The 25,728-nt window shown below is 37.3% G+C and overlaps 1 protein-coding gene across 1 annotated transcript; it reads right to left on the bottom strand.

The window, feature by feature from the left end:
* Positions 1-430: 430 nt before the first annotated feature.
* On the bottom strand, positions 431-2,259 carry LOC123841692 (aminoacyl tRNA synthase complex-interacting multifunctional protein 1-like). The gene is given in 3 exon segments (XM_064575189.1): positions 431-632; positions 1,361-1,888; positions 1,891-2,259. Coding segments are annotated over 3 exon segments (957 nt in total). The 5' UTR covers positions 2,207-2,259; the 3' UTR covers positions 431-519.
* Between the last annotated feature and the right edge of the window lie 23,469 nt (positions 2,260-25,728).

Here is a 25,728-nt window from a genome sequence, read left to right as displayed (position 1 = left end):
ACAGCGGTCTTGTCACCTCCAGTGTTCACACGGCCGAGAGATCATGGGGAGAACTCAGAGAAACTCAAATGCATCTAAAAAAAGAAAAAAGGAAAACCTAAAGTTGTAAGAATTCATTGCTTCCTCATTCACACTTCACGCTTTTCCCTTCATCTTGCTGCCAACTACTAAAAAAAAGTGTGAGCTCATGGGTTTCTCAAAACACCCTTCTGACGGTAAGCACGTTCCATGATTGTTATTTTCTTTAACAGATTAGTTAGAAAATAATGAAACAATGTCTGAGCTTTTTCTGATTTGTCTGAACTCAGCAATGACTTTGTCTCCTTTTCCTCATTTCATTTCACTCCTTTGAGTCCCACTTCTGTTTTGCTCCACATCTTCACAAGCCTCACGTTCTCCTTCCCAACCTCTCTCCTTGCCTCCCCCAGGGTTTCTTTTTTTTTTAGGTACAAGTGACAAATATATTTCTTTTTATTGTTATTAAAGTTTTCTCCAATGTAGTTCAGTAAATGAAGTATTTTATTTTATTCCACTGTTAGTCATAGTTTGAGCCCTACACACTCCCTTCCCTTTCACCTGAAAGGGAGCTCCTTTGTATGTAGCTACACACTCATCATTAGTAAAGAGATCAGGCTGGAATGTCCACAATAGCCAAACTGTGGAAAAAGCCAAGATGTCCATCGACAGATGAATGGATAAAGAAGATGTGGTATATATATACAATGGAATATTATGCAGCCATCAAAAGGAATGAGATCTTGCCATTTGCAATGACGTGGATGGAACTGGAGGGTATTATGTTGAGTGAAATAAGTCAAACAGAGAAAGACATGTATCATATGATCTCACTGATATGAGGAATTCTTAATCGCAGGAAACAAACTGAGGGTTGCTGGAGTGGGGGGTGGGGTGGGAGGGATGGGGTGACTGGGTGATAGACACTGGGGAGGGTATGTGCTCTGGTAAGCGCTGTGAATTGTGCAAGACTGTTGAATCTCAGATCTGTACCTCTGAAACAAATAATGCAATATATGTTAAGAAAAAAAAAAGAAGAAGAAGAAGAAGGTAGCGGGAGGGGAAGAATGAAGCGGGGGAAATCGGAGGGGTAGACGAACCATGAGAGACGATGGACTCTGAAAAACAAACAGGGTTCTAGAGGGGAGGGGAGTGGGAGGATGGGTTAGCCTGGTGATGGGTATTGAGGAGGGCACATTCTGCATGGAGCACTGGGTGTTATGCACAAACAATGAATCATGGAACACTTCATCTAAAACTAATGATGTAATGTATGGGGATTAACATAAGAATAAAAAAAATAATAATAAACGAAATCTCACTAAAAAAAAAAAAAAGAGATCAGGCTGGATCTGCTCCCAAATCTTCTTCTTAGGATTCAGCTCCTTGTCAGGTTCTCCAGGAAAAGCATCAAAAACAATTCTGTCTCCAGGAACAGACCCATTAGGAGGTGCCAAGATTTCAACCTTCTCAGGTGAACTAGCACACATTACCATTGCTTGAGATATTACTCCCCTCATCTTTGCAGGTTTCAGGTTACAAAGTAAAATCACCATCCGATTTTGCATCTGTCCAAGAGGAACATGATTCACCAGGCCACTGACAACTGTTCTTGGGGCTGTTTCTCCAACATCTACTTCTTCCACATATAAAGAATCTGCATCAGGGTGTTTTCTGGCAGTGATGATACAACCAGCTCGAAGATCCAGACGAGAAACATCTAATGGCTTAGAGTCAGCGCTTCCTGCTACTGACTGCTGTTTTTTCTCCTTTTTCTCGCCTTTCACTTCAATTTTCTCTTTCATCTTCTTTTCTTCTGCTCCTCCTCCTATCTGTTCTTTGGCACCAGAAGTTATAGTTGTTATTGGTCTAGTATCACATTTTCAGAAACTGTGGAATTAGCTTGCAGCAGAGTACCAGATGGAAATGGTATTTGTTTCACTCCATTTTGAATTTCTGCCTGAATTAGCTCTTGTTTCAATTCTTCAATTTCTTTCTTTAATTTAGCATTTTCAACTTGAAGTTTCTTCTCTTCTCTCAAAGTTGCCTGCAAAATTGCTTTCTCCTTAAGAAGAGCAACTTGCTGCTTTAAATAGTCAATAATTTGATCTGCTTCTGCACCCTTCTGTTCCAGTCTCTTCAGAACAGCACCATTAGTTGCCATTTTTGCCAAGAAACGGCAGAAAATCATGAATTGGTGGACAGAGCAACCTGGGGAGCCTCACTCGGGCAGCCTCAGTCCGGAGCAGTCCCCCCAAGGTTTCTTTATGACTTTCTTAAGGCCTTCTTTTCTCATATCTTCTACAGGCATTCAGAAATATTTATTGACGACCTACAACTTCATGTGCAATATTTTCTATATGGATAACATTCCAAAGCTTATTTGCTTTTCTTCCACAATTTACACATTTTCTTATTTCCTTTGTATTTCCAAGTGCTATTTAAACATTTTTCTAAATTGATAGTCATTTTTTTATAATTTACACAACAAAATTCCAGTATTTTAGTTGAATTCATAAAAAGTGCCAGACAACTGGTAATATTATAGATACTTCAAGCCTCCTTAAAATGATTTTTCACACTACTTTGTAAAACTTTCTTACTGTACACAAATGTCCAAATAGTAGTGTTTAGGTCATCTTTCCACCTGTCCTTCTATTGCACATTCACTCTCAAAGTAATATCCTTTTCCTTCCCTTATCCCCATTTCTTGGTACCTTACTCTGCTCAGGCTGCTATAACAAAATACCACAAACTAGGCGGCATATAAACAAATTTATTTCTCATAGTTCTGGAGGCTAGAACATCCCAAATCAAGATGCTGGCACATTCTAGTTCTGGTGAGAGCCAGCTTCTTGGTTCATACACAGACAACTTCTTGCTGTGTCCTCTTACAGCAAAAAGGGCAAGGGATCTCTCTGTGGTCTCTTTCTCAAAAGCATCAATCCCATTCATGAAGACTCCACCCTCATGACCTAATTATGCCCCAAAGATCCCACCTCCTAAAATCACCTCGATTTCAACACATGCATTTTGGAGAGACACGAACATTCAGCCCATAGCACTTGGTCAAAGTCACCTGTCAAAGAAAATGCTGACCTTGCTATGTTACCAAGCAAAACTCTAGAAGTCAGGCGTCTGGATATGGAATTTATTAAAATAGTTTTCATAATTCACCACTTCACTTTTTTGCTTCATAATTTATGTTTTCTTCCTCTAATTCAACAGAAATTTTTCAGAACCTTAAACACCTTTCTAGTTTCCATAGTAGTCTGGGCACTGAAATTTTCCGTTTACCCAACTCTATTTTTCATTCCATTTTCTTTTCCTTTTTAGCCTTTGAACCTGTGATTCTCTCTTTTTTTGAATTTAAATAAAAAGTTAAAAAAATAAAAAATAAAATTATTAAATATTATACTCTGTTCATCTCATTTTTGCACTAATCCCAAATGTGTCATTTCTCTTTTACAAAATCCAAATAATTACCGTATTTTCCTTTTCAATTTTTTGAAAATATTATTTTACTCTTCCTTCTTTTAGTGCTTCTCTCTTGTTAGTACTTTATAATATGAAGTAAAAAATATATTATTAACACTTTCCACATGCTAAGACACATGCTTATCCCAAACTAGTCCCAGACTTTCAAATATGTATTTCCTGTGTGTCCCAAGTTGTTACCAGGTCCCCTGTGGTTGACAGGCAAAATGAATAAGAAGGTAAGTCTATGAAACTCTTCTTAAACTTATACAATTAGAATTCATGAGTCATGTCTACAACTTTCACATAAACTACAGCCAACTCAAAGGTGCTCACCAAAATATTATAGGCTAAGAACAAAGGCTATAGGATCAGAGAGATGGATTTGACTGTTGAGTTACATAATTCTTAATTACATAAAAGCCTAAAATTTATGATAAAAATGAAAACTCTCCCATGATATCTTTCATACAGACTTTTCCTACTTCTTTTTTAAAAGCCTTATGGTTGGACGCCTGGGTGGCTCAGTCGTTAAGCGTCTGCCTTCGGCTCAGTTCATGATCCCAGGGTCCTGGGTTCGAGCCACACTTCAGGGTCCCTGCTCGGCAGGAAGCCTGCTTTTCCCTCTCCCACTCCCCCTGCTTGTATTCCCTCTTTCACTGTGTTTCTCCCTATCAAATAAATAAATAAAATCTTTAAATAAATAAATAAAAATAAAAGCCATATGGTTTAAAATTACCATTTACACAGTGTCTTTCCTTTATCACATTTATTTCCACCAGATTGAGTTGAACCTACTTTAAGGACAGGATACTTGTTTTCTTTTTTTTTTTTTTAAAGATTTTATTTATTTATTTGATAGAGAGAGAGATAGTGAGAGCAGGAACACAAGCAGGAGGAGTGGGGGAGGGAGAAGCAGGCTTCCCGCCGAGCAGGGAGCCCGATGTGGGACTCGATCCCAGGACCCTGGGATCATGACCTGAGCCGAAGGCAGACGCTTAACGACTGAGCCACCCAGGCGCCCCCAGGATACTTGTTTTCTTAAGAGAGTTATAGTCTCTAAGAAATGAGCATACAGATGAAAGAGTTTATTTAAAAATCATTTCATCAAATGTTTTGTAGAAATCTAGGAAATCAAGGCTTTTTACAAAATACGTGCCCTGAGGCTGTTTAAGTGTCAGGATAAGGCCATGGGGCATGACATTTCCAGAGTTGTCCCAGACAGAGAGCAAAGGTTATGAATTGATGTGTACCTTCTATGTTGATGAAGTCTGTCTACCCTTTCTACAGCTCCTGTTAAGTGGTGAGCCAGGGTATTACTGTATTAAGAAGATGGGAATGGAAAACTTGAGACATTACTGTAAATTGGATGTTTAGACATTTTTATGAAAGCCTCATTTATTGAGTGAAACTTGGACTAGCACTTTGCTTGGCCCCCATAAGATGGGGCAATACCTTGTGGCCAACATTTAAATCCAGAGTCAGATAGCTTTTGTTGTCTCCAGTTTTTGTTTATATCAGGATTCCAAAAAGGTCACACATTCCAGGCAGAAGAATTTTAATAATCTTAATAGTGATAATGTCTCACTAAGTTATTCTGACTTAAATGTGAAGATTTTAAAACAGTGGTTGCTCTTGTTACCGCTTTCTTTTCCTTTCTTTTAATTGTGTAAGGGATCACTTTTTTGTTGTATAGATATATCAGTCAGGGTTCCATCAGAGAAACAGAAGTGGTAGAAGACATATAGTAAGGGATTTATTGCTGAGAATTAGCTCACTTGATTTTGGTGGTGGCTAAGCAAATACAAACCCATGGGTCAGGCCATCAGGAAGAGCAGGCTAGGACGTCTGGACATAAGCTGAAGCTGCTGTCACAAGTAGAATTTCTTCTGCTACTGGAAAATCTCAGTTCTATTCTTAAGAACTTTCAATTGATTGAATCAGGACCACCCAGATTATCTATGATATTCTCCTTTACTTAATGCTAATTGATTATAAATGCTAAATGTATCTACAAAATACCTTCACAGTCACACCTAGATTAGTATTTGAATGATTAACTGGGCATATAATCTTCCCAAGATGACCCAAAAGTGATCATCATAATAGGTTATCCATTACCAATTGTCGTAATCGTAAAGCATAAAAAAGCAAACACAAAATAACAAGTGGCAAAAAAATAAGTAAATAAACATTTATTGTTGCTAACAAGTCTACAAGTAGTCTGGGTGATTCTCCTGACCTTGGCTAGGCTCATTTGATATTGGTTGGCCTTGTCTGGGCATCAGCAGGCAGTAGACAAGTTGGTTAGAGGGTTAGAGCATGACAACCTAGGCTAACCTTGGCTGAAATGACTCAGTTCTTCTCCAGATAGTTTCTCATCCTTTAGTAGGTTAGCTAAGGGTTTATTTTCATGGTGGTGGCAAGATCCAAAGAGACAGAAAGAAGGTACACAGCCTCTTGAGTCCTAGATTCAGAACAGACATGTGTCACTTCTGCCACATTCCATTGGCCAAAGTAAATCACAAGGACCACCAAAATCCAAGAGATGAGGAAATAGATGGTACCTCCCAATGGGAGGAACTATAATATTATGTTTTAGAGGGCATGCATTATAAAGAGAGTTTAAAAAATGGATGATTTTTCAATAAATCTACCACATCTAGCCAATAAAAATAAATACGCTAAAAACATCTAAAGATTTCTGAACCATTTGATATGCTGTTTTTATAAAAATTAATATCTTTTTTATATAGATGATAAGAACTTCTAACTTTAAGCTAGTACAAAAATGGACCTAGACTATCATCTATGTTCATATTAATTTGAAGTACAATAATGTATCAGGTCAATTATTTTATCCCGCATATATCAGAAGGCAGGATACAAAAGCCAAGAAAGCAGATGAGTAAAAGTGATCTGTAGTTCAAGTTTTGTATAATGAGGAGTTCAAATAGAAAAAGGAAGAATTGAGTGCATACAAAAAGTGATGGGAATTCTTATATATAAAACAAAACAAACAAACAAATAAACAAAAAAAATTCTGACAGATGTTACGGAAAAAGAACTAGAGGTAGAAGTAGAGTTGAAATGTGTGCATGGAGGCAGACCCCATCTTAACATTGGTGAGGTATAGGGGTGAAAGTACAAGTGAAGTCCTACATACCATATACCTAAATATATAAAATTATAAATAGAGCTAGAAAATTGTTAAGTAAAATACATCCACTCATCTTGTGACTAACCTACAACCTGGAAGGATCAGAGCACCACACCAAAAGAGGCAGCACAGGAAAGACCAGATCACAGTCCCTAGTCTGCCATCTTCTCTCCTTGCCCAGCTTTATCTCGTACCAAGATGGTATGGCCTACATGCATATGACTATGAAATCTCACATGTCCAAGCTCCATTCACTTCTCTACAAACTGCCTTTTGGTCAGACCTTGGGCCTATAAAGAGCAGTATCTTGATGTGAGCCACAGTCAAGAGGAATGACCTAGAGAAGGGACCTGTTTAGATGCTCAAAGCAGAATCAAGGACACCTGAGCAGGGAATTCCAGCATCTTCTGACTCAGCACACAGTCTGGGAAGAAGTAGAGGGGCTCCAGGTGGGCACTGACACTTAGCTGCCCTGAACTCCTAACCCTATCGGGAAGGTGTACACAGAGGAGAAGTAAAACAGGGTCCGATAATGAGGACCCTCTTGCCTGAGACTTAAGATAATGGTATGGTAATGAGGATTTGAAGAATAGAAGTCTGTGGGGTTTAAAATGTAATCTCTGGGTAGTTAAAGGGGCTTAAGAAATATATGTTTAAAGCACCGGGTTGCTGAAATGAAAAGAAGATAAAATTAAGATGAGGCAGGTCAAGACACTGTATGAAACGAGTCTCCAGATGAATCAGTTTTTGGATACTGAAGTGCCCAGGATGAGAGCCAGAGATAGTATGGAGAGAGCTTGACAAGTCAGGTGCCAAAAACTTTGATGAATAAAAAAAAATAATAATAAAGTTCAATAAAGGAGGGAATGAGCAGGGAGGAGGGGCATAAAAACATAACCAAATGGCAGACTTCAGTGAAGGAGCGATTGAGATAAATATGGATGTGAAATTGCTTGGAAGACACTGTGAAAAGCCAAAAAAAGAACAGTGAAACCACCTCCTGGTCCTATAAAGAGCACATGTGAACACAAACGTCCACGATTTAAAGGCTGGAGGAAGAACAAACTTTTAGTTAGGGAAGAAGGTAGAGAAAGCAGAGGATGAGGCAATAGGAGGGAGTAACTTCCTAATGCTCTGAGGTAGTGAAGCCACGACCATTATTCACTATTTCATCCCCAGGGTCAGGTACAGTGACCACAAGCACACTGTACGTACCCAATAAATAATGGCTGAATTTATGGATTACACTTGACAGAAGGAAAAGCTTTCTAGCAGAGCTTCTTTCCAATGATTGCCTTAAATATGGAGACTTGTGTAGACCATTAGAAAAGGAACAACATAAAACATAAGATGACCTTTCAGTTCTCTTCCAAAATTGTGACTCTACCATGCTGATTAGATGAACTGAATTTCAGTGCTCCAATATTTATGACACAAGGGTGCATCATGCATGAAATACAAACCCATATACACATCGCACAAGTATTTTTTAAATTATTCCTGTTGTAATATAAAGTTGAAAAATCCAACTGTTTTTAAGTTATAAAATATCACAGAGCTCCACTAGGATTTTAACATTTGGGGGAAAAAATCAAATAAATGTGACCACCTCCTAATTAATGCAGTTACTAAAAATATCATTAATTAGGAACAATTTTCACATCAACAGAGCAGTCATAACAGTGCTTTTGGAACTACAGTTGCAACCCATTAGTTAGGCATGACTAGAATGTTTTTAACGAAATAAAAGTGAAGCTTCTCATGTACATACCTATCATCTGATTAAAATCTTACGTTGGTTGCATATGACATATGTATCATAGAGATAATTTTTTAAAGTATTTTATCATTTGCTATGTATTTATTTATTGCCCAAACATATATTGAGTGCTTACTGTGCTAACATTTGAAGGAAGACAATCTTAAAAGAGATAGAAAGTTTCCTTACAAAGTTCATAGTTCAGGGGCGCCGGGGTGGCTCAGTTGGTTAAGTGCCTGACTCTTGATTTCAGCTCAGGTCATGATCACAGGGTTGTGAGATCGAACCACACATCGGGCTCTGCACTAGGTGTGGAGTCTGCTCCATTTTCTCTCTCTCTCCTTCTCACTCTGCCCCTCCCCCCTCTCTAAAAAATAATAATAATAACAAAGTTCATAGTCTAAAGGCAAAGGCAAATAATTATGGAAACAATGAAACAGTAAAATAGAAAAATATAAGTTGTCAAGGGAGTTCATAAGTAATTAAAAGGATAAGGAAAAATACTTTAGAGGAGGTATTGATTAAGCTGATACCTAGAGAATGAGTAATAATGAGCTCAGAAAAGAGCTGGGCTAGTAAATTCTATGTTGGAATCTACTACATAGAAAAGGCAAGAAAGATAATATCATGTTAAGAACCTGAAAAAATTCAGGGGCACCTGAGTAGCTCAGCGGTTTAAGAGGCTGCCTTCGGCTCAGGTCAAGATCCCAGGGTCTGAGGATCGAGCCCCGCATTGGGCTCCCTGTTCAGTGGGGAGCCTGCTTCTCCCTCTCCCTCTGACTGCTGCTCTGCCTACTTGTGCTCTCTCTGTATCTCTCTGTCAAATAAATAAATAAAAATCTTTAAAAAAAAAAAAAAAGAAAGAAAGAAACTGAAAGAATTCAACCTAGTTAGAGCATAAAGTATAATGATTAGAGATGAGACAGGGAGGCTAGGCAGGGGCCAGGTTTGCCTGGCTTTATGAACCATACACAGCCATTTGAACCTTCACTGAGGACACTTGGTAGCTGTGAAGGATTATAAGTAGGTTGAGCATGATCATATTTTTATCCTAGCAGGGTGAGGAATGGAAAATAAGAGGAGTAAGACGGGAGGGTAGTTGAAAATTCAGGTGGCAGCCATCCAAGTGAGAAGTGAGGATGATCTAGTCCCAGTTGGTCAGAGTGAGGGTGAGAAAAGCATCACTTAATTGGATAGTGTCACCAGCGCACATGATCCTTGCTGACTGGAGTTAGAAATAGGGGACTGTTTTGTGGCAAATGGATCTGTTCAACACAAATGTAAGTTGACTTGAAAGGCTTGAAAGACATGTGAGTATTTATGGCCACTAGGCAGCTTGAATAAAAGGTCAAGGCCCCAGCAGAGGAATCTGCCCTGAAGATGTGAGTATGTCCACACCTTCAATGAATAAATGGTAACTGGACATTTCCAGGACTTGAATAACCACGAGAAAAGAGAACTGACCAGTGGTCTTTGACTCTACCAGATCCCATGAAAACATTTTAAACTAATATTTTGTTGTTCCCACTTCCCATCCACAAATAAAACACATGGTTAATAAAACCTACCCATTCACAAAATTGGAAAAAATATAATACCATAGTATATTCTAAAGAAGAAATAAAAGAAAAGCACTTTATAATGTAAGGGAAGAATAATGAAGTCTTGATAAGTCTACCCTCTACGTAGGATAGTGTGAACACAGCAACTACAAATGCAGTCTTTTTTTTTTTTATGTTATGTTAGTCACCATACATTACATCATTAGTTTTTAATGTAGTGTTCCATGATTCATTGTTTGCGTGTAACACCCAGTGCTCCATGCAGTATGTGCTCTCTTTAATACCCATCACCAGGCTAACCCATCCCCCCATCGCCCTCCCCTCTAGAACCCTCAGTTTGTTTCTCAGAGTCCATAGTCTCTCATGGTTTGTCTTCCCCTCCAATTTCCCCCCCTCATTTTTCCCTTCCTGCTATCTTCTTTTTTTTTTTTAACATATAATGTATTATTTGTTTCAGAGGTACAGGTCTGTGATTCAACAGTCTTACACAATTCACAGGGCTCACCATAGCACATACCCTCCCCAATATCTATCACCCAGCCACCCCATCCCTCCCACCCCCCACCACTCCAGCAACTCTTAGTTTGTTTCCTGAGATTGAGAATTCTTCGTATCAGTGAGATCATATGATACATGTCTTTTTCTGATTGACTTACTTCAGCATAATACCCTCCAGTTCCATCCACGTCATTGCAAATGGCAAGATTTCATTCCTTTTGATGGCTGCATAATATTCCATTGTATATATATACCACATCTTCTTTATCCATTCATCTGTTGATGGACATCTTGGCTCTTTCCATAGTTTGGCTATTGTGGACATTGCTGCTATAAACATTGGGGTGCACGTACCCTTTCAGATCCCTACATTTGTATCTTTGGGGTAAATACCCAGCGCTCGGCATCAGGGAAATCCAAATCAAAACCTCAATGAGATACCACCTCACACCAGTCAGAATGGCTAAAATTAACAAGTCAGAAAACGACAGATGTTGGCGAGGATGCGGAGAAAGGGGAACCCTCCTACACTGTTGGTGGGAATGCAAACTGGTGCAACCACTCTGGAAAACAGTATGGAGGTTCCTCAGAAAGTTGAAAATTAAGCTACCATATGACCCAGCAATTGCACTACTGGGTATTTACCCCAAACACAGTCTTAATAAGCTATGGTCTATTAGTGATTCAAATTCCCCAAGTGAGTTTGCCCATGGGGATGTGGTTTTCCAGAATGGTGAGGAACTCTTGGGTAAAATCCTGCATTCTACAGTACATACTCTTCCTCAGGCTCCACAGTAGTTTCAATCCTAGAAAGTTCAGGGCATATGAAAAGTGTCCAAACACAACCATCAAATACTTTGTTTAGATTTAATTTTTTTCTTTCCAAGTTTTTATTTAAATTCCAGTTAGTTAACATACAGTGTGATATTAGTCTCAGGTGTACAATTTGGTGATTCAACATTACCATACATCACCCAGTGCTCATCATGAGTGCCCTCCTTATTACCCATCACCTACTTAACCCATCCTCCCATCCCCTGCCAAACTTCCCTCTGATAATCATCAGTTTGCTTTCTATGTTTAAGAGTCTGTTTCTTGTCTTGCCTCTGTGTTTTTCCCCCTATGTTCATTTATTTTGTTTCTTAAATTCCACATTAGTGAAATCATATGGTATTTGTCTTTCTCTGACTGACTTATTTCACTTACCATAATACTTTCTAGCTCCATCCATGTTGTTGCAAATGGCAAGATTTCATTCTTTCATTCTTGTTGATGGTTTAGTAATATTCCATGTATATGTCATATCTCCTTTACCCATTTATCAGTTAACACAGATTTAGATTCAAGGACAACATATTTGTAATTAGATCTTGGAGTTTCCTCCCCCAACACTCACTTATATGTAAATCATGCAGAACTTGGAAAATTATGTGGAACTCAGGAAAGTTCTTCACTCCTCAGGTTTTTAAAGATACCTAGTATTTCTTACCCACCCCTCTTAATTAAGCTAGTAACCCAATACCTCAAACATCTTAACAACTAAGAATGCAGAATCTCAAGAATATTCCAATGGGGAGAAACCCCATTACTGATTTAGGAATTAAAAAAATAGAAGAATAGAGATTTCTAAAAAAAATAGAAAACAAATTTTTAGAGAGATAGGAGGAAAAGAACCCTTAAATTCAGTAAAACCATCTCATTTCTAATCTTATTTGACCCTTAAGCAGCATTTGAAACTAAATTTGACAACACCTGGACTTGGAGAGCTATAAAGAACAGTATAAGGGGAGTCTCTGTGGGTGTACAGAACTGATTTCTGAGTGTTGAAAAATGAAAAATTGATGTAAACAGAAGAGATCCGCCATGTCCAGGAGTGGATTTATTAATTCAAATTTTATTTTTGTGCTGTTAGTCATTTTGTTTCATTCTTTAGATGAGAAAGTTTTCAGCACATATAAATGCTTACATAAAGGTGTCACTAAACAGAGAGAAGTAAATATGCAGGAGAGGGTTAATTTTTTTTTTACCTGAAATGTGACAAGTGATGGATGGAGGTATCCAAAACAGGGGGAAGAGATTCACCTTGTGCAGCCCAAGGGAAGAGGCTGGATTACATATAAATTCAAGTAAGATCTCAAACTTGGTGCCAGGAAGCTGAGTGGTTCTCTTCCAAAGACTGGTACTTACTCAGTGAAGTCAGAGATGCTGAAATACAAGAGAATGAGACAGGAAGTGGAAGGATCTTAAATGTAAGAAGGGAGAAAGTTTGAAGTAGCTCTCGTTGAGTAACGAGAAAAGATGCACAGAGAAATGGATTTTGGAAATGGTGGGAAGCTATCTAAAATGATATTTAGCATTTATTACACTATTTTTGTGCATGTTGAGTGTTGAAAAAAAGTGTTTTGAAAACATTTGGGTCCAAAGAAGTAACATCAAAGGATGTTCCCTGAAAATTCTGAGGAAAAGACTATTTAATTCCACAGGAAAGGAATGAATGATAGAGGAACGTAGGATACAACAGGGTGCCATTTCCTCTGTGTAAAACTTACATCCTAACAAAATATCTCTTGCTTTCAAAGTCTGGAGTCAGAATCTGCTTTAAACCTACACACAATATATTCATTCAGATAATAATTCACTTATAAGCTTTGGTTCTTGTATCCATTTGTGTCTATCACTGCAGGAGGTTTTTAAGATGCTCTCAAAAGGGGAAAGAAAATAAATACCCAAACCACTTTTAAGGATGTCAAATTCTGCACAAAGCTAACCAATGGACTGCACATTGTCTGTAGACTTTCCGATATGAATAAAATTTAACACCATTCACCTTCCTCCTAAGTAGACATTCCCACTGGAAAAGAATCAAGAACAAGAGAGTCTACCTCTCTGCTCTGATGCATAAATGAGGAAGGGAATCAAGATAAGGAGAGGAATCACACCCCCGTGACCCAGAAGGACTATCACCTCAAGACTTCTGAAATAATTCAAAAACCTAAATTGTTGCTTCTTATTGGAAGGCTGAGTAGCCAAATTTTAGAACTTCACTCTCTCCCTCATGGAACTGAGGAAACTGTAGGTGTGGCAAATTGACTTCAACAAATATTTAGACATCTGCTTGGGGCTGGGGTACACTAAGATGACAAGCCGTGAGGAAGCTCACCAGTCAGCTCTGGAGAAAGACTTGTTTGTATGGTGCTGGGACACCAAACAAGGATCATAGCCTAGTGGTAAAAAACATCAACTCTTGAGTCATAGCTAAGGTTTATCTCTGTTTCTTATGACTTACTAACTGTGTAATTTTGCATATGTTACTCTCCTGGACTTCAGTCCTCTTTTCTGGACACATGGGAAACTACAAAGTGCACGTAATGTGGTGCCTGACATGCATGACCCAAGAAACAAATAGAAGAGGGAAAAGAGAGAGCTATTGTTAAATCATGGGAAGGTGAATTCAGACTGAGTGAATTTCCCTGAGGGAAAGCCACTCATCTTCCCCAAATCTCGCTCTTATTTCAGGCCACATTCAAAATCCAAAGTCCTCTTCAAACAAAACTTCCAGAAAAATACATTTACACCTCAGAATTTGCTGTCGACATTGAAAACTTTTCCTTGACAAAGGTCATCCCCTAGAGAGAGGCTTTCCATTTCGGGAGCCATGTATATTAGATTTTGCTATCAGAAATCCCCCACCTCCAAACATCTAAATTACATCAGCTGTAATCTGATTACTCTGAATTTACTTCGACAGCAACAAAACTCATGTTCCATCTTTAGGGCTTATATCACTACCATGACAAATACCATTGAAAATTATAATAAAGTTCCTCTGGACTTAGCAACTCTCTTACAACATTTCTGGAGAGTGGAGGGGTGGTGGTTACTGACCCAACGTGAAACTAGGTCAGTCTAAATAAACCCATAAAATACACTGACCACCTCAGCAAACTTTTTAAATCAATTGGGCCTCACGAGAAAAAACAACATAAAGAGGAAATTTCATTTAGTCTCACTGAACCTCTTACTAAACAATCCTGAGTATATCTTGAGTATATTTTATACAGCACCTAATTTTATTAAGATTTATGTAAAATCTAAGCAATTTATAATGAATTCTTCTCAAAGTCAGGAAAAATAAGGAACCACCAGTACCAATACTTCTCTGATGGAATTTAAGAAAAAAGCTTAAGATTGCCATAAAGAGCAAGAAACCTCAGAATATAAAACTCCCTTCACCTTCACCTTGCCTCCTCCCCATTCAATGCCTTCTCATCCAACATTTACATATGGCCACCAACAGGAGAGAAAAAAGCAATGCCTTTTCAACTATTTAACACCTACCAGAGCCATCATTGCTTACATGTGTGGAAGCAAAAAAACGCACTTACAATAAATTTAGCAGATTGCAGAATAACATATACTATAAGATCTCAATTTTGAAAAAAAAAGTGTATGTATATTTATCCGCCCATGGGGGCCAAAATCTAAAAGAATTTTACCTGTAGTATCCACAGAGGGATGAAATTTGGAGTTGAGGGAGATCTTAATTTTTTACTTTATACAATTGAAACGTAAGTTGTTTTACAAGAAATATACATCACTTTTGTAATAAAAGAATATTAATTGAAAGAAGTAATAGTGTGAAAGTCAGGACAGTGGCTATTTCTGGGGAGGATGGGAGACTAAAGTAATGTTTGAGAAGGGTCACAAAGAAAGCTGGTGTGGGTGATGCTAACATTTTAATTTTTGATCTTAGTAGTGCTTATCTGGCTCTTCATTTCATAATACATTCTTGATTTTCACATTTTTCTTTTGTACCATTTATAAGTACATTTACTTTTACAATAAAATTGCTTTAAAGAGGAGTCATCTAGACCAATGACCAACATGATCATGCAAATTATAATTCCTGATCTTATCCCTGCCCCCCCTAGAGTAAGTATTAATAACTCTGACTTGTATGCTCAGAGGTATCCCACCTTGGGCGATAAATTACATAGTCTTTTACAAATAACCTACTAGTGATGTGGTATTTTTAAAATGAAAGGAAAGTTTGGAAGTAAACTAACATCCAATGGTTCTCGAAATGCCATGCAGAGAGAATTTTTAAGTGTGTGGTAAAATTTTTGGTTGCCCCAATGCCTAGGGGAACTCCTAGATTCAGCAGACTTTAGCCAAGGGTGCTGGTCTTTTTACAATGTATGTGATAGACCTGCACAGTGAATCTCACTTTTGTTTTAAAGATTAAAAAAAAAAAAAACTGAGATCCCAAATGTTAAGTGAACAGTCTAAGAGCATGTTCTTAGTAAAGAGCTGAGCCCATGACTAAACCCTAGGGCTCTTGCCTCACTTACCAGTATTCTTATGCATCAAACAACAAAAAAAAAATCTGCTCTCTCCATGTTCTTTCCAATTTTTCTTCCTTCCATCCTTCCTTTTTCTTTTTATTCTTTTCCTTCTTTCTCACCTGACTTTATTTTCTTTACCTGCAAAACATTGATAATGCCATTCAACTTTTATTTTTAAATGGCAGAAAATCCAATCTGGTATCAGAAACTAGGGAATAGTTTATTAGCTGACTGCATTAAGTGATTTGGAGGATAAATCATTTTAAAATACAGATTAAAGACATAAAATCTCACCTCTTGTACCCTCACCCTTCAAGTTTTCCTCTGCCACCACCCTGCCAAGTCCAACTGCTTATTGCCCAGAATGCATGATACAACATCTGTAGTGCTCCTATGGAGATTTATTTATCCAGATTTTCATTAAAATAGCAACTGAATTGACTCAAGAAAATGTTGCTTATCCTAATAAGGTTCTTTAGAGCTTTGCAAATTTGCATTTAATACTCTTTAGTGTTGTTAAAGCATTAATAATCTGTGCCTAAAGAGCAATAAAAAAGCTTTACACTTTCTATTTAATGGAGGTAGCTTCATAACCCTCCATTTTCATGTGACTTAGCTCTTAATGTACCTTAACTGGAATCACTGACTTAGGCTGAATGAATCTGAGGCTTCTTATAATCTCTTGGCCCTCCGTGTTTCCCAGTCATGAAAAATAATGCAGGAATGCTAGTCCAGGTCTATAGCATGAGCCTTCAGCATTCCCTTAAGAATAAATGACATCTGGTTTGCTCAAAATCTTCTCATTACAGGTGGGACTGAGAAGGGAAGAGAGAAAAGAGAAGTGGAGTTAGAGAGCAAAGGAATAAGTCAGCAAAATGCTGCCAGTGCAAGCCACTTATGGATAGATCCTTCAGCTGAGACTTGGAGATCCAAGGGAAATCCAGATGCACTGATGCAGATCCATTGCCAAAAATCATACGCCTGGATGAGTTCTTAAAGGAAATAAGGATGCATCATGCAGGCTTTCTGGTCCCCTTCTTCTCTCTCCTTCTTTATTTTCTGTCTCTCTCATTCTCTCTGACTCTCTCTGTCTTCTACTTGAATAGGAACAAGTGAAAAGGAGAGAGAAATTAGAAGCTCTTTAAAAGCAGATAATGAGTCATGGAACACTACATCAAAAACTAATGATGTAATGTATGGTGATTAACATAACATAATAAAAAAATAAATAAATAAAAACAACTGTACTGAATATCTTGTACAGTCAGCCAGAATGTTTGAGAATAAGCTGGTAAATAGGAGACCAGGAAGTAGGATCCAGGGAACTCACATGTGATGTTTTTGTTGTTGTTGCTGATGTTCTTTGCTTCTTGTTTGCTTGCCGGCTTGTTTATTTTTTTCACTTCAAGTCATAACCAAAGTCAAATCCAGAAACAACCTTTGTTTTCTGTCATCCAAAGAGAATCTGATGGAAGACTCATTTTTTTTTCTGTCTACTTTAAGATCTATTTAGAATGAAACTGAAGGGGGGGAGGAAGGAGGAAGAGTGTGAGGAACAGAAGGGGACCCATGTGTGAAAAGTCAGAGGCTGGACACCGCATTTTCCAAGAATGTATGTGCTGTGTTGCAGTTGTAGTTCTTTTGAGCTCTCTCTGGGCTGCATTTTAATTTTCACAGTGTTAGATTTGCTCTGAGCTAAGGTCAATTACAATAACTTTTAAAGCCTAGTGAAAATAGAGACAGGGCCAGAGGATAACATGCCACCACATCAGCCAAGAGTCTGTCATGACAATAGACCCAGAATGACCTACTAGAAGAAAGACAAGTTAAAGAAAACTAAAGAAGACAAATACATCAAAATTGGAGTGACAGTAAAATAATAAAATAACAAAGTTTGAAAGGCAAAAAAATTAAGAAGAAAGAAGAGAGGAGGAGGTGAGTAGTGGAGTTAGACACTAAAAAAATACCTCACTGATAAAAAAGAAAGAAAATGTTCGAAGTAAGTGAAAATGTAAGTGAATACTGCACTTAAGAATTGAATACAAAAGAGCTTAAAAATCTGACAGGTGTGAAGTGATATCTCACTGCAGTTTTGATTTGCATTTCCCTGATGATTAGTGATGTTGAGCATCTTTTCATGTGTCTGTTGGCCACCTGTATGTCTTCTTTGGAGAAATGTCTAGTCAGGTCCTCTGCCCATTTTTAAATCAGATTATTTGGTCTTTTGATGTTGAGTCATATAGATTATTTATATATTTTGGATATTAAACCCTTATCAGATATATCATTTGCAAATATCTTCTCTTATTCAATAGGTTGCCTTTTTGTTTTGTTGGTGGTTTCTTTTGCTGTGCAAAAGCCTTTTATTTTTATTTTTGCTTTTGTTTCCCTAGCCTTAGGAAACATATTTAGAAAAATGTGGCCGTGGCCAATATCAAGAAATTACTGCCTTATGATCAAATAATTCCACTACTGAGTATTTACCCAAAGAAAATAAAAACACTAATTCAAAAGATATGTACATCCCTATCCTATGTTTATTGCAGCAATATTTATAATAGCCAAGATATAGAAGCAAACCAAGTGTCCATCAGTAGATGAATAGATAAAGAAGATGTGTGTCTAAAATATATAAAATGGAATATTACACAGCCATGAAAAATGAGATCTTACCATTTGTGACAACATGGATGAACTTAGAAGATATTATGCTAAGTGAAATAACTCAGACAGAGAAAGACAAATACCATATGGTTTCACTTATATGTGGAATCGAAAAAAACAAAACAGTCCCGCATCGGGCTCCCTGCTCGGCAGGGAGTCTGCTTCTCCCTCTGACCCTCCTCCCTCTCATGCTCTCTGTCTCTCATTCTCTCTGTCTCAAATAAATAAATAAAATCTTTAAAAAATAATAATAAAAAATAAAAAAAATAAAAAATAAAAAAACAAAACAAATGAATAAAGAAACAAGTAATAAGCAGAATCAGACCTATAAAAACAGAGAATAAACTGATGGTTGCCACAGGGGAGGGAGGTGGGGTGATGGGCAAAATGAGTGAAAGGGAGTGGGAGGTACAGGTCCCCAGTTATGGAATGAATAAGTCATGAGGATAAAACGTATAGCACAGAAGACATAGTCAATGGTATTGTAATAGCATTATATGGAGATGGATGATAGCTACACTTGTGGAGAGCCCTAACAAAATGTAGAGGTGTTGAATCACTAGGTTATATACCTGAAACTAATGTAACATTGTGTGTCAACTATAATACATTTTTAAAAAGAGCTTAAAATGCCATGTTCTACTTAGAAAAAAAGATCTTTGACAGAGGGAAGGTAGGGTCAGGCCCATTAACCCTACATTTATGGAATGGAGTGAAGCAGTGATTTAGACAAAAAACAGAAGCCAGTTTGACAATAGAAGCACAAGAAATAAGGAATTTATAAAAGAAGTTTGAAAATGGAAGCAATGATCTCTCTTCAAAAAAACAGGTATTAGCAAATTTACACAATGAAAGGTTAATCTTGAATTTTATGACCATTTAAAAATATGGAATCACCAAACCAATAACTTTTATGTCAAAATATACAGTCTGGAAGGCACCTGGGTGGTCCAGTCGGTTAAGTGTCTGACTCTTGATTTTGGCTCAAGTCGTAATCTCAGGGTTGTGAGATCACATCAGTCTCTGTACTCAGCATGGAGTCTGCTTGAGATTATCTCTCCTTCTCCCACTGCCCCTCCCCCTGTTTGTCTAAATAAATAAATAAGTAGATAAATAAATAAATAAATAAAATCTTTAAAAATATATAAAAGCTGACTTACAAATAGCTTTAACCAAATCTTCTCGGAACTTCTATACATGTAGGATAAATAGAAAACCACCCAACTCATTCTGTGTAGCTATTGTAAATTTGATACCAAGCCCAGACAGGTGCAGTACAAGAAAAGGAATCAGAGAGCGACCTCATGTAAATTATACAAAGGTAGAGTGGTCTTCCAAATCAGTATGAAAAAAATGAACTGTAATTCAGTAATGTTTCTGGCTCTTTATATAAACAAAGATGAAATTAAACCCCTAAATCCCACATATAGGAATAGATGCAATGAGTGACTTTTTAGAACATTTTCTTTGGAGATTTAAAATACTGTTGTTGTTTTTTTTTTGGTTTCGGTTTTGGTTTTTGTTTTTACCTAATAAAGCATATCATTTTCTTACATTTTTAAATATCAAGAAAGGACAAAGAAAATTATAACTTAGAGTAAGAAACATAAGTCTGAGGGATAATGATAGATGCAGTGATTTGTTTATTTTTTAAAGTGACTATGAGAAAGTCCATAGTATCTAATTTGCCAATATACCAGTTGTTGAACATTTATTTTCTTTGCCCTATCTCTTATCATTTATTTAAAGAAGTAACCAGTTATTGAATGAATTTTTTTAAGATTGTATTTATTTGAGAAAGAGAGTAAATGAGGGGGGGTGGAACACAAGCAGGGGGAGGGGCAGAGGGAGAGAGAAAAGCAGACTCCCTGCTGAGGGACCTTGGGATCATGACCTGAGCTGAAGGCAGATGCTTAACTGACTCAGATATCCAGGCGCCCCTGAATGAATTTTTTTTTAAAGAAATGCTTTCAGGTCTGGTTTATAATTACCCATTAATTAAAGAATAATCTCTTTATTTCTTGAAGACTTGAAAGCAGTAAACATTCATTGAGATGAACATCTTCACCTAGAGTTCTTAATTTATTTTCACACTGGGTACTAAGAGTATACATCAGAGCAGGGAAAACAATTATTTTCCAGCAAAGCCATCTCAATTCAAATAAATGTTTTGCTGTAGAGCAAGGCAACTGCAATTCCCCAATTAGCTACAAAATGAAGATGAAAGTAAGAAAAAAGAAGATAAAGATGCAAGAAGAAGGAGGAATAGGAGGAGGAAGGCCATGGCAGAAATTTGGTTTTTCATTTATGTTCCTTCACTAGCTTTGTTTTTTGAAAGGTCAGAACTCATTTGCATACATATTTTATAAAAATGAGAATAACACCAACCTACTTTACAGAACATGGGAAGAGTATGATAATAGAGGACAAAACTAGGCTTTCTTATCATTTTCATTTTCCACATAATTCAACAATATTGTTAACTGCAATAAAATGTAGTAGTGAATATTTCTTGATTGAATAATTAAATGCAATCTGTTGACATCAAGTAAACAAATGAACATGCAAGCAGGTAAGAACTGTGCAAATCAATGCAATGGGAAACTCCTCTCTAGTAGAAGGCAGCCAAGACTTCCATTCTCCTCCACTTGGCCATGGATTGCACCTGTCCTACTCAGCCAAGGAATGTACCATTGAAGAACACCTGGGTCAAGGACATACAAGGTGGTAGTGGGATACAAGTCGGGCCCTCCCCCAAAAGAAATGTCCTAACTCCTAGAATCTGTGAATGTGACCTTATTTGGAAGAAGGGTCTTTACAGATAAATTAAGTTAAGGATCTTGAGATGAGATCATCCTGGATTTTCCAGGTGGGCCCTAAATCCTATGAAAAGAGTCCTTGTAAGAGACAAAAGAGAAGGCACAGACACAGAGGAGAGGTCCATGTGAAGACAGAGGCAAAGACTGGAGTTATGTAACCACAAGCCAAGGAAAGCCTGGAGCCACCAGAAGCTGGAAGAAGCAAGGAAGGATTCTCCAGTAGTCTTTGGAGAGACTATAGCCATGCCAACACCTGATTTCAGGAACTGTGAGAGAGAAAAATTGCTGTTTTAAGCCACCAATTCTGCAGTAATTTGTTACAGGAACCCTAGAAACCTAACAAATACATACAGATCTTCCTCAATTTATGATGGAATAATGACCTGATAAACCCATTATAAGTTGAAAATATCATTAAATTGAAAATGGATGTAATAAAGCTAACCTGCCAAACATCATAGCTTAGCCTAGCCCCCCTTAAATGTGCTCAGAACACTTACATGAGCCTATAGTTGGGCAAAATCATCTAACACAAGATCTACTTTATAATAAAATGTTGAATATTTCATGTAATGTATTGAATACTGTACTGAAAGTGACAAACAGAATGGTTGTCAGCATACTGGTTCTTTACTCTTGTGATCAGGTGGCTCACTGGGAGCTGCACCCACGACCACTGCCCAGCATCATGAGAGAGGATCGTACAGCGTATTGTTAGCCCAGGAAAAGAGTAAAGCTCAAAATTCACAGTACAGTTTCTCCTGAATGGGAACAACTCTCCAACCACTGTAAGTCAAACCATCATAAATCAGGGACTGGTTATAATCTGGAACTAGATAAAAACGTAGCCCTAGATAAACAGCCCATTAGGGACATTAGTGATTAAATTACTCCAACGGTTATTTCTCTGAACATTTGGAAATAAAGTATAGAAAAGAATCAAAGTGTTCATAACTGAAGGAAAACAGAAGAAATACAAAGAAAAGAAAAGACAGAGAGAGAAGCTGAGTCAGACTTATGGAAAAACATAAAGGAAGGTTGGCATGGGGTGAAGACAAATGAGCCCAGCCAGGGATCCATACTTCTCACCAGTACTGTGAGGAAAACTTTAAGTTGTTGCAATTCTCATTTCTAAACATAACCTCCCATGGCCAAAGTAACATTTGGTCTTTGTAACCGAGTAATTCTTATTAACACCATCATTCTAAAAAAGCAATATGGGGTTTTGTTGTGGTCAAAGTTTATGGGTGGAGCTAACTTAACTTTAATAGATCCGGTCATAATCTGTCCTATTTTGTTCTTAGAACAGCACTATCATGTTTCAAACTAGCATTTTCCAGGTTTAAGAGCAAATGCAAAGCTGCTATTTCGGAGAAACCCTTAGAATTTCTTATGCATACATATGTGCAAAGCTGGGGTTAGCTGTCATCCTAGTGAGAACACAGGTGAGTTATCTCAGCTCCATGAGAGCCCATTAACAGAACCTCCTGTAGGTTAAAGGGTTCAAAGAGCATCTACTAATCAAAAGGGATCTCTCCTCAAAAAAACTCAAGCTATATTTTATCAGTTTTTTCCATGAAATTATATTTTAGAAGATAATTACTATTCGTCCAATCCCTTTGGTTTTTCGAGGTCAATTTTAATTCAAATTTAATGACCAGCAGATTGTACTCATTAACTAAACATCATTTTACTAAATTACATTTTATGTTGTGCTTGTTTTTGGATGGCAGGGGAAGGTAAGAAAACAAAAAAGAAAAAGCCGTATGAAGAATTCTTTAAAATAAGTTAAATCTATTCAATATTATTTTCCGCATAAAGTCCTGTGTAATTAATATGTAACAAAGTTTAGAAGCAAAATAAATTGTTCCTTTCTTGAAGAAAGGTCATGTTTACTTTGAATTAACCGTGAAAATTATGTTTTTGTCCAGGTTTCTTATCTTATCCTGGTTATCAGGAAGCCTGTATTTCAATGTAATGCTTAATTATACTCACTATTTTGGTATACTTCAAGAGCATAGTACTGCAGAGGGCATAGTGATTAGAAACATAGACTTTAGAATCTGCCGTAGCTATTTTTAAATCCTGACTGGGCATTTGACAGCTGTATGTCCTTGAGGAGGTCACACTGAACCTCAGTTTTCCCATCTGTGAAGTGGAGGTAAAAACAGTACTTACTTCATAGGGTTCTTATGAAGATTTAATGAGATAATACATATAAAATACTTAGAAACAGGCCCGACACTAGTATCTCCATAGTATGTTTACATCTCTGTTTTTTGCTTTTATACTTTTATTCTAGACAACATCTTATTCCTTTTGTAAACAGGTAAAATATGAATAGAAATACTAAATTAAGGAAAGGAATACCCAATTTAAAAAAGAACCTGAACGGTTTAGAGAAAAAGGTTAATAAATGTAAATGTAGAGTTAAAATGTCTGTGCACTGAATATCTGAGCTTTCTTTTTATTCTCCCTTTAACATACATCTATTAGTGGTTAGGTAAGTTAGAACAAAGGCAGACGGAATGTGGCACTTGGGACACCATAAAGTGACGCCTGGTCAAAAAGGTGAGAACCTTGGCAATTTCCCCTTATTGGCAGAAATGGGAATTAATCTTGCTGGTTGGTCACAGGGGTGCTATTTTCAGTGTGCCCTGAAGTACTGCTCCACTTCCCTTTGCTCCAGGGTAAATTTCATTCTTAAAATTACAGCATGGCTACTCCAAATACGGGAAGCGCTGATTCAAAAGATAAAGCAAAATTAGAGTGATCTAGAGACAAATTGCTAAAGAAGATGTGGTCATGCATCAAGACTAAGTAAATCTAAATGCTGATGCATTTTGAATCAAAGATTAGTGGACTTCCAGTATGTATGAATATTTGTAAGTTACTGAAGAAATGAAAAAAATCAAGAAGCAATCAATACAAATATTTATGTTGTGAGAATGGTCTTCTATTCAAAAATGCAAACCTACATCAAATTTTGTTGGAACTAGGAAAAGGTTTGGGAAATTGTAAAGCTTTATTTTTAGCTCTGTTGTTAATTTCTCTAATTTAACATTGTGGAGAACTAAAGATCCTGGCACTGCTATATTAACACACCTTCTAACAAGTCTTCTAGCTCAATAAAAAATAGAGTTGAGGGGCGCCTGGGTGGCTCAGTCGTTAAGCGTCTGCCTTCAGCTCAGGTCATGATCCCAGGGTCCTGGGATTGAGCCCCGCATCGGGCTCCCTGCTCAGCGGGAAGCCTGCTTCTCCCTCTCCCCCTCACCCTGCTTGTGTTCCCTCTCTCGCTGTGTCTCTCTCTGTCAAATAAATAAATAAAATCTTTGAAAAAAAAATAGAGTTGAAGAATTTAGAAATGCATCATGGCAAAGTCTTTAATCTAGAAGACATAGGCATACGCAAACCTTTCCATGTCAATTAATTATTTCAGTATTAGCTCTGTTGTCAACCAACTACATATGTCAAGCATGTTGTCCTATTAAAATCTTTACCTGGGCTTACCTGCATTGATTGATACAGAGAGGTTATTAACAGTATTATAAGTTTACCAAAAAAAAAAAAAAAGTAATTTTTAACCCACAAAATTAAGCCTGTATCCCAAAATCTCTTAAGAAAAAGCCACAGAGGGCGCCTGGGTGGCTCAGTTGGTTAAGCGACTGCCTTCGGCTCAGGTCATGATCCTGGAGTCCTGGGATCGAGTCCCGCATCGGACTCCCTGCTCAGCAGGGAGTCCGCTTCTCCCTCTGACCCTCCTCCCTCTCATGCTCTCTCTCATTCTCTCTGTCTCAAATAAATAAATAAAATCTTTAAAAAAAAAAAAAAGCCACAGATTTTGAGTTCTGTCTTCATTTAATTCTATCAGAAGAGGTTTTCAGCCATGTCTGGTGTCTTATAGTTTAAAATAAAATGGCATAGATTCTATTTGGTTGCATTGGTTACTGCCTTCTTCCATATGATAGTCATCATAACTGAGGTCAGAGAGAGAAAGAATCTTGCCTTGATTTTCTTGGTTTTGATTCAAAGTAAAGATCAAGAATTCCACTGAAAACATTCAATTATTCATACAATGTGTATTTATTAAATGTCTCCTATGTATTAAGTTCTTATGAATTTTATCTCTTAAACAGTGCCTCCTCCATCATCCCCCACATAGTTGGGAATTAGTGTAGTAGAACAAGAAATTGGTATGACAGGAATTTTCTGATTTTTGTAACAATTCAGTTTCTCTAATCATAGAAAAAAATCCTTGAGTGTAGTAGGCTGAAAAATGCCCCCCCCCCCAAGATATCTTAATCCCCAGAGTCCATGAATCTGTTACCTTATATGGCTAAAAGGACTTTGTAGATGTGATAAAGTTAAGGATCTTGAGATGAGAGATTGTCTTGGATTACCTAGGTGAGCCAGATTTAATCATAAGACT

The sequence above is a fragment of the Mirounga angustirostris genome, unplaced genomic scaffold (assembly GCF_029215605.1).
Source record: "Mirounga angustirostris isolate CCGP_5_RB_7025 unplaced genomic scaffold, mMirAng1.0.hap1 SCAF_1, whole genome shotgun sequence".
Taxonomy (NCBI): domain Eukaryota; kingdom Metazoa; phylum Chordata; class Mammalia; order Carnivora; family Phocidae; genus Mirounga; species Mirounga angustirostris.
The sequence above is the reverse complement of the archived record's forward strand: the minus strand, read 5'-3'. Positions and strand labels throughout refer to the sequence as shown.